Source organism: Epinephelus moara, chromosome 1 (genome assembly GCF_006386435.1).
Source record: "Epinephelus moara isolate mb chromosome 1, YSFRI_EMoa_1.0, whole genome shotgun sequence".
In the NCBI taxonomy this organism is placed as follows: Eukaryota; Metazoa; Chordata; class Actinopteri; order Perciformes; family Serranidae; genus Epinephelus; species Epinephelus moara.
In genome coordinates this window covers 49,983,830-49,994,391 of record NC_065506.1, presented here as the reverse complement: position 1 = coordinate 49,994,391, position 10,562 = coordinate 49,983,830, and the positions used below count along the sequence as shown (strand labels likewise).

General features: G+C 45.7%; 1 protein-coding gene across 1 annotated transcript in view; it reads right to left on the bottom strand.

Moving 5' to 3' along the window:
• Nucleotides 1–10,562, bottom strand: part of slc9a5 (solute carrier family 9 member A5) — a 38,896-nt gene that overhangs the window by 15,106 nt on the left and 13,228 nt on the right. The window contains exons 6-7 of the mRNA XM_050054986.1: nt 7,962–8,182; nt 7,127–7,329 (exon numbers count right to left, since the gene is read on the bottom strand). Coding sequence (XP_049910943.1) covers nt 7,127–7,329; nt 7,962–8,182 — 424 coding nt within the window. The remainder of the gene's footprint in view (nt 1–7,126; nt 7,330–7,961; nt 8,183–10,562) is intronic.

The following is a 10,562-nucleotide window of genomic DNA, read 5'->3' as shown; positions in this document are numbered from 1 at the left end:
AGAGTGTATAAACTCTACAGTCAGAGTATATTAACTCTACAGTCAGAGTATATAACATCTACAGTCAGAGTATATTAACTCTACAGTCAGAGTATATAAACTCTACAGTCAGAATATATAACCTCTACAGTCAGAGTATATAAACTCTACAGTCAGAGTATATTAACTCTACAGTCAGAGTATATAACCTCTACAGTCAGAGTATATAAACTCTACAGTCAGAGTATATTAACTCTACAGCAGATATTAATCTTCAGGTCTGTTGGACTTGATCCAGTTAAAGTCTGTCAGAGTGAAGATAATAACCTGCAGTCTTCATCACAAACACTCAGAGCTCATTAAAGCTTCATAACAGCTGCTCTCACAGACACAGAGAGCAGCTCTGATCTCAGGTATCTGTTAGTGTTTTCAGACTGAGGTATTTTACACATTTAAATTTTTACACACACAAAAAAATAAAAATATATACACCTGCAGCTGAAATCATTAGTGCATTAATCAATAAATGGATTGACAGAGAATAAATAGATTTGTCCATTCTGGGCTACTGTAGAAACAGAAACAGAAGTGCAATGCCATTGAAAGTGACGCCCTGTTTGGCTGCAGCAGCACTGGCTCTCTGTAGAGTTACATTTGCTACAACCCGCCATTATAACTTGCAACCAGTTGAAGGCGAGCTAATGTATGATCGTAAGTCCTTATTGGAATCACAACAGTCAAGCAGTACAGATTATGTAGACGTGGCACTGGAGGAACACCTGCATTACCTTGGACTGCTCCCACGGGAGGACCCAGCCACTACGAAGGGGGATGGAGGCGACGCCACAGGAGACGGAAGCGCGGTTGTCGAGGTGAGCTAACGGCTAGGCTAAAGGCTAACCCGTGGAGGATACCGATTCCATCTGTTCTCCTATCGCATGTCCGCTCCTTGGAAAATAAAATGGACTTACATCTGGATTCAACAACAAAAAGGGAGGTGAGAGACTGCTGTGCAATAATTCTGACAGAGACACAGCTAAACTCGTTTGTACCTGACGCTGCTGTTAGCTTATCAATCAATCAATCAATCAATTTTATTTATAAAGCCCAATATCACAAATCACAATTTGCCTNGAGTGTTAACTAAAGGAAAGACCTCCTTAAGTAGCCTAGTTGGGATGGGGTCTAAGAGACACGTTGCTAACAACAGCTTAGCGGGGCTAACAACATTCTGGCCCGACAGAGACACTTTGCTGACTGGAAAGTCCCGGGGTGGTGGCGTGTGCATTTACACAAACAACAACTGGTGTAATAATGCTACTGTTGCTTCCTGCCACTGCTCTCCTGACATAGAGTTTTTGACCATGAAATGCAGGCCATTGTATCTGCGCAGAGAGTTTTCTTAGGTTAGCATTACTGCTGTATACATCCCACCCAGTGCTCCATCAGTGACCTGCAAAGTAACCACCCGGAGGGCGTTGTTATTGTTGCTGGAGACTTCAACCAGGCCAACATGAAAACTGTCCTCCCTCATTTCCATCAATATGTGGACTTTGCTACACGGGGAGAGAATACATTGGACCTAGCCTACAGTAACATCAAGCAGGCCTTCAGAGCAGCACCTCGGCCTCACCTCGGCTCCTCAGACCATCTCTCAAACCTGAAACATGCAATAAGACAAGCAAAGCGTGCTTTTGGACAGAAAATCCAGGGTTTCTTCCAGGATCATATCAACACTTGGAAGATGTGGGAGGGCACCCGGGTCATAACAAATCACAAGGCTCCTCAGATGTCTTGTAAGGATGACTTGGTCTTCCTTGATGACCTAAATGATCATTTTGGCAGGTTTGAGGTACTGAACTCAACTACAGTGAGGAAATCTGAGCCCCATCCAGGAGAACAGTCACTGTGTTTTGAAACTGCTGATATCCGCAGGACCCTGAAGAACATCGACATACGGAAGGCCGGATGAGATACCTGGGCGGCTGCTCAGGAAATACGCTGACCAGCTGGCCTCGGTTCCTTATGGACATTTTAAACACCTCCCTGAACCAGGCCATTGTTCCATCATGTTTTAGCCACCACCATACCAGTGCCGAAGAAGTCCACAATAACCTGCCTGAATGACTACCGCCCGGTTGCACTTACTCCGATAATGATGACGTGCTTTGAGAGGCTCATAAAGCAGCATATGGTCTCCAAACTACCCTCTGGTTTTGACCCGTGTCAGTTTGCTTATCGCCCGAACCGCTCTACAGAGGACGCTATTTCCTCTGCACTCCATCTGAGTCTTCAACACCTGGAGGAGAGGAACACCTTTGTGCGGATGCTGTTTGTTGATTTCAGTTCAGCTTTCAACACGATAATCCCCCAGCATCTGGTGAGTAAACTGGCACCCCTCGGTTTCACTGTGCAACTGGATCCTGGATTTCCTTTCTAGAAGGCCCCAGATTGTACGTGTGGGGAAGAACACCTCCTCAGTCATCACCCTGAGCACCGGCTTCTCTCAGGATTGCGTCCTGAGTCTGCTGTTCGTCACTCTTATGACCCATGACTGTGTTGCCAGGTCCACCTCCAACCATGTATTCAAATATGCTGATGATACAACAGTAGTGGGACTCACCCGGAACGAAGATGGCCGGGCCTACAGAGAGGAAGTGGAGCAGCTGGTGAACTGGTGCAGCAGAGACAACTTTCTCCTGAATGTCGACAAAACAAAGGAGATCATCGTCGACTTCAGAAAGAAGCAGCCCAGTCACACTCGCTGCATACCAACCACTCAGCAGTGAAGGTGGTGGAGAGCACAAAGTTCTTGGGAGTGCACCTAACAGACACCTTAACCTGGACAAAAAACACGGGACCTCTGGTAAAGAAAGCATTTGCACTTCCTCTGCAGGATGAGAAGATCACACCTCCCCCCTCCCATCCTCACCACCTTTTACAGGAGCACTATTGAGTCTGTGATGACCAACTGCATCTCTGTGTGGTGCGGCAGCTGCACAGCTGTGGACTGGAAGTGCCTTCAGAGAGTGGTGAGAATGGCGGAGAAAATTATTGGGACTTCTCTTCTCTTCATGCTGGACATCGGACGCAAACGCGGTCTGACAAGAGCCAATAACATCATCAGAGACTCCACACATCCACACCATGGACTGTTCTCACTGCTCAACTCTGGCAGGAGGTTTCTCAGTGTGAGGAGCAAAACACAGCCAGATTCTGCCAGAACAGTTTTATCCTCCAGGCCATAAGACTACTGAACTCTCAGTGACAGAAAACCAAAGAGCTGTTGATGACGCTGCACGTGCGAGCCACTGGCGGTGGATAAACAGGAAACAGCTGATAGCANTAAACAAAAGTAGGTAGGCGGCATTTTGCTGCACTCCCCGATTTTGTTTTTATACTGCCAATGCTGAAAAAAGACTGATTAGGCTTTCCTGCTAATTTGCACAACTCCTGTTTAAAAAGGGCTGTAGACACAAACACTGCTGCTAGAACTGTCCATTGATTTTTAAAACTTTATATATTATTGCAGATTTGTGAACTGTATGTACACAGAGCAGTTCTTATATTTGACAAATTGTATTTTTAACTGCTATTCAGAGTCAATGCAACAAAATTTCTATCTATCATCATCATCATCATCATCATCATCCTCAGTCTCTCAGCCTCAACATGAACTCATGTCTCTGATTTATTGTGTATTTACACGTGTAGATTTAAACACACACTGATTCACTGAGCTGTGTGCGTGTGTGTCTCTGACATCAGTTCCTTCCCACACACACACACACAGTCATCACATGTACATTAAACTAAACTAAACATTCTACTGAATGAACTTGATGTAAAGGATGTTTATACTTAACACTGAGTGAGTGAGTGTGTGTGTGTGTGTGTGTGTGTGTGTGATGAATGGGTCGTCTTCAACATAAACACTGCAGATTTCTTCTCAGGCCTGAAACTGAGATCTGAACCATCTTCAGATGAACTCCACTGGTTCTTGTTTCAGACTCACGTCGTCCATCAGCGACCTCGGCACGCTAACAACACGTCACTGCTGTCTTTATATGTGACACATGACACACAGTCAGACTGAGACAGAGACGTTACTGAACACATCACGTGTGAAATGAACCAAACAGCAGTGCTCAGTCTGAAGACAGTAATGTTCAGTTCAGTTATAACTGATGATTATTTCAGAAAGAATCTCACTGAGCTTTTTTTGTCCAGAGACACAAAACCAGAGTAGAAATGAAGCAGTATTTATAGAGCTCAGCTTTCTTTACGCCAAAAACTGGAAACTTTGGAAAAACATTTCCAGACTGAGCACTGGTCAGTGGAGGAGACGGATGTTATAAAGCATAACTGACATATTAAAGTGTCATCAACATACATGTGAGAATATGTGGAGTCCCTTTATTAATGATGTGACAGATTCATCAGGCGATCAAATAACTGGATCATTTCTGTAAAAGTGACGTTTCTAAACTTCTTTTGTTTCTTTTCTTACAAATGCTGTTGACAGTTTGTATTTAATGCATTTATTGTGCTTCACTTCGTACAGATGAACATTTATTAACATCTATTAACATCTATTAACACAAGAGGAGCATTTTGTCAGTTCGTATTTATTTTGTGTCTCTCTGTCTTGGTTCTGTATCAGCGCAGTATTTTTAAGTTACATTATATTTATATGAATGTTAAAAGCTGAATTTTACGGTGGTTCAATATAAATATTGTGGTAAATAATAAAAGTGGTCGGTGTGAGTCAACATGAACTGTGTGCTCAGGTGATCCTGAGACGTTGCTGCTCTCCAGAGGATAGGGCCTGATGATCTGATTGACTCCACTATGTTTCCTGCACACACAGACACACAGACACACACACAGACACACAGACACACACATACACACACACACACACACACACACACACACACACACACACACACACACACACACACACACACACAGTGTGTTTCTCTGCTGATCACTGTGGGAGCAGGAGGTCAAAGGTCACAATGACATCACTGTGGTTTGGTTGCTATGCAACATGAAGGTGGAGAGCTGCAGCAGCTCAGTAACCACAACACTTTGCTGTGTCAGATAATATCACTGGTGTTATTGACTCTGCTGAGGACACCATGTTTTCTCTGTCTTCAGTTAAATGACAGGGACACAGACGTGATCTTATTTGGCCCTTCCGACTCCATCCAGGATAAATCAAACCACCTCGGGCCCCTGGCCCCGGACCGTCATACCCAGAGCAGAAATCTTGGTGTCGTCTTTGATTGAGCTTTAAAATCTGACAAACACATGAACACCGTCGTTACATGGACACGTTTAAATCTGAGCTGCAGAGCCTCGTGATGTCTCAGATTTTATTTTTAGATTCTGAGCTTTATTTTCTTTTTCACTCATTTATTTCTGCGTCTGTTTTTGGGTTTGTTATGTTTTTTGTTTTTTTTTTACATTTTTTTTATCATGTTCTGTTATTTTTACTATTTTATTTTATTGTACAGAACTTTGCTTTAGAAATAAATCTGATCTGATTTAATTTGTTCATCTGTCAGCAGGATTACAGCACAGACTGCTGGCCTGTTATTCATGCTGAAACATGGTGGAGGGGGTGAATACTAACCTACAGCATGGGTCACAGAGGAGCTCTTTACATGCTGGATCAGATCCAGATCACAGGACAGACACACAAATCCCTCCAAGAATCTCCACCTAAACATGGAGGGAAGGTTTGTGTGTCCCTGTGATCCTGGAGCCCTGTCGTCTGGAGCTAACAGCTCCTGGTACTGAGGCAGAGTGGTCCCAGAGGAGGGGCCAGACTATGAGTGATTAAGAACAGTTCCACGCAGCAGCAGGTCAGGACTGTTTAGTTGTTGACGATCATCATGTTCATACTGAGCCCAGAACACCGGCTCTGAAACACTCCACAGCACACAGCTGGAACAATCTGCAGAACCCTGTAGATTTAAATGCTGTTTGACTCAGAGACGTGTGAATGTGTTTATCTGTGAACTGATGTTCTTCCTCTTCTGGTGTCTTCGTCCGTACAAACTGTTCTTCAGATTCTTCTGTTGTTTCTAACTTGTTGTTGTTTGCTGGGATTTTTGTGCTTTTATTGTTTTTAATGTTCTGTAATCAGAGCGTCCTCGTAGAGGAGAGCGTCCTCTCGGTGGCCTTCACTGTTTAAATAAAGGTTATTGTAATAATCAGAACAAAAGAAACCCTGATGACACTGTGAAATTGTAGCTCCAGTATGCAGGGCCCAGGGCCCCCCCTCTGGAGCCGGACCTGGGGGCGGGGGGAGCTGGCGAGCATCTGGCGGCCAGACCCTGGACCATCAGGACCTGGTTGGGCTCAGTCTTAAGAAATGACATGGAGCCGCCACCCTGTGGGCTCGTCACCTGCAGGTACAGCCTCTGGTGTCAGGTGCATTGTGTGCAGGCGTGCTGACCTCTGACATCACAGATCGGATCTACAGCTGAATTATCTTTCACTTTCGTAAACATTCAGCCTTGGCGCTGGTCTGTCTGTGCTCTCTGAGTGACCCTCTAGTTATTATTATTATTATTATTATTATTATTATTATTAAATTCATGGTTCCCAGATGATGAACCCTAACATTGATCCCTGATGTTTCCTGTGACAACAACAGCTGGTCAAACTTGTCAAACATGATCAACATCAACATGCTACGCTAACTGCTAATGCTAAACTGCAGATATCTTGGACGTCTCATCCATGCAAACAGTTCACTCTTCACTTTGCTTAAAAAAGAAAATGTTTAAAGGGTCCCTCACTCTCAGAGACTCAGATCAAACTGTAAAACGAAGCAGCGATGATCAAACATGAACCGAGATTCTGTCGCTGCGCCGCCAATTTCTTGCCTCAAAGTTTTGCAGAAACCACACTGCTTCGCTCCAGCAAGACTGAGTAAGTGGACCTTTAGCTGTGAACTGCAGAGTCAAGAGAACTGCCGAGCTCAGCTACACGCTAAATGTTAGCATGTTAGCAGATTACACTAACACGCTAAAGGTTAAGTATGTCATCACTGTGACATCATTCAAAGAAACAAATAGAGTGAAACAGTCTGACGATGTCTTCTCTGCACAACAAGTGTCGTTGTTCCTACCTGGAACATGACGGTGAAGAAGACAACCACAATCGTCGTGGCGACAAAGTAATCCTTCGCTTTGACCTGCTGGCCGTCCAGCAGCACCACCAGAGCGAACGCCACCGCCCCTCGCAGGCCGCCGTACGACATCACCACCTGGTCGATCTTGTCCAATGGGACGAGGCGGAAGCGGTTCAGAATCCAGGTCTGACCAATCACACCTGCAGCACAGAGGTTACTAAAGGTCAGGATGGTCACAGAGCGTCCAATCAGAAGCTTTACAGAGGTAAACAGGCTGAGGATGTTTGTGTGACACGGCTCTGACGTCAGGTGACAGTAAAGCTGAAGATATTTATTCATGTCTAATAATGTTCATGTGTCTGAGGCTCTTTATGCAGATGTCTCCATGTGAGACGGACAGTCAGTGGGAGGGGGCGGAGCCGAGGGAGACGACAGACTTAAAGGTTACAGGAGGTTTTTTCAGTCCGATATCAGCGTGACATTTTAACCTGCACATTCAACATCAGTGATCAGCATCACTAATGCTCAGCTGTGCAGCTGAAATGTCACAACGTGAGGCTGAAACAGAAAAACACAAAGCTGCAGCTCCTCCAGTGTCACCGACCAATCAGCTGGTACGACATAATTCACTCTGTCATGTGTTTACATCACACATCGTACATGATGAACACATTACTGAGGAGCATTTTAACAATTTGGATGTTCTTCTTTTCTCTGACATCATGCTCAGCTGATTCAGTTACATACGGGACATTTATTATTCTGTCTCTATGGAAACGTGTTGAACTGTAATGTGTCTGAGGTGAAATAGGAGACGGAGGAAGTGACCGACCCACAGCTCTGAAGACGAGGATGAAGACGAGCGTGCAGGACACCAGGCCGGTGTCCCAGGCCCACTTGGACTTGTCCACTGCTGAGATCCCCAGGAAGATGAAGATGATGGTCTCAGCGATGCTGGCCAGCGTCTTCATCGTGTACTTCACCGTGGTCCGAGACTTCTGGGAAATGTTGGCCTCCACGTACTTGTTGGCGCCGATACCACAGAAGGTCATCCTGAGGACAGACAGACGGAGGGACAACGAGACATAAGCAACTGTGTGACAACTCATGAGCAACTCCAAGATACCAACCATGAAACAACTTGTTAGGAAACATTCTGTACCAGAGTCCTGCCCCGGGTCAGGTGCAAGATGGTTACCCTGCACAAAGTAAGTAAAGTAAAACTGAGCTCCAGTCGGGCAGCAGGTGAGAACAACAATATAGTTTTAATCTTTCATAATAAAGTGCAGTAAAAAGATGTGCAGTATGTGTGTAGTATTTTGACACCAGTGTAACCTTTGACCCCGTGGTCACATTGGTCACCGACGTGGAGGACTCCAGCCATGAAACTTTGCAGCCCGAGGATGAGGTGGCAGCCTACATGGAGTTCAAGACACCCAAGGAGGATCCTTTGGAGGTTTGATGGTGGTGAAAGGAGCATGCTAACATGTTTCCTAACCTGGCAGTGACTGAATGTTTTCACCATCCAGTCAAAGAGACGTCCAATTCAAGAACGGAGAACCAGCTTCATGTGAGGAACTGGAGCCTGGGGGGGTTTGATCATGGGGGAGGGGCGCGTCGCAGGGCTTCTATAAACAGGTCAGGGTCAGGTGCAGCTTTGACTGAGACATAACGGGTCGGTTCTGGCACTGAGCTTTACGGGTATAGGTGGGTGTGGAATTTTCAGAAATTGAAAATGTGGGCGTGCAGCCTTGTTCTGTGGACGATAAACCAGGTGCAGACTTCCATCTGTGTCACTGCTGATGAGGAAATACAGCGAGTGCTGGACGGAGCAGTGAGTGACAACAACCCCGCCTACATTTAAGAGGACTGTCTGAACAGACCGAGGGTCTAGGTACCATGTCTGAAGGCTTACTGCTGGTTCCACAGGGTTTGGTGGAATGGGGCTAAAAAAACCTCACCACTGAATCGTTCCTCAGGTTCTTATGATACAAGTTTCCTCACACTAGCTTAGAATATAGTTAAAGTAGTAGTGAAATACTTTAAAGTGGCCGAGCCTGGGCTTCTAATGAGTCACACAGCGAGACATCCAGCAGCTGTTTGATGCTGCAGTTGCAAGGAGAAGACGCTCAACCTTGAACAGCATCTTCTTTGGAAAAGCAACAGATCGACATCATTTTCTTTGTGACATAAACACACCAACATGAAAACTCCAGAGGTCATTTAGCTGATTAAAACGTTGATGTGCAGCTCTGACCTTCATCTGACCTTCATCTGACCTTCAGCAGCAAACTGTGACTCCTCTGTGTGTCTGATTGTGAACAGCAGAACGTCTCTCACTGCTGGAGATCAAACTACTGCAGCTCATATAAAACTGATTTAACTCTTCATGCTGCACTGTGTCCTCTTTCATCGTCAGCAGCTGGGGGAATGGGGAACTGGTCACACTGGTCTCTGTGGTGGTACTGGTCTCTGTGGTGGTACTGGTCTTTGTGGTGGTACTAGTCTTTGTGGAGGTACTGGTCTTTGTGGAGGTACTGGTCTTTGTGGAGGTACTGGTCTTTGTGGTGGTACTAGTCTTTGTGGTGGTGGTGGTGGTACTGGTCTTTGTGGAGGTACTGGTCTTTGTGGTGGTACTGGTCTTTGTGGTGGTACTAGTCTTTGTGGTGGTACTAGTCTTTGTGGTGGTGGTACTGGTATTTGTGGAGGTACTGGTCTTTGTGGTGGTACTAGTCTTTGTGGTGGTGGTGGTGGTACTGGTCTTTGTGGTGGTACTAGTCTCTGTGGTGGTAGTGGTCTTTGTGGTGGTACTGGTCTTTTTGATGGTACTAGTCTTTGTGGAGGTACTGGTCTTTGTGGTGGTACTGGTCTCTGTGTTGGTACTGGTCTTTGTGGTGGTACTGGTCTGTGTTTTGTTACTAGTCTTTGTGGTGGTACTAGTTTTTGTGGTGGTGGAGGTACTGGTCTTCGTGGTGTTACTGGTCTTTGTGGAGGTACTGGTCGTTGTGGTGGTACTGGTCTTTGTGGTGGTACTAGTCTTTGTGGTGGTGGTGGTACTGGTCTTCGTGGTGGTACTGGTCTTCATGGTGGTACTGGTCTTTGTGGTGGTACTACTCTTTGTGGTGGTACTGGTCTTTGTGGTGGTACTGGTCTTTGTGGTGGTACTGGTCTTTGTGGTGGAACTGGTCTCTGTGGTGGTACTGGTCTTTGTGGTGGTACTAGTCTTTGTGGTGGTGGTGGTACTGGTCTTCGTGGTGGTACTGGTCTTTGTGGAGGTACTGGTCTTTGTGGTGGTACTGGTCTTTGTGGAGGTACTGGTCTTTGTGGTGGTACTGGTCTTTGTGGTGGTACTGGTCTTTGTGGTGGTACTGGTCTCTGTGGTGGTACTAGTCTTTGTGGTGGTACTAGTCTTTGTGGTGGTGGTGGTACTGGT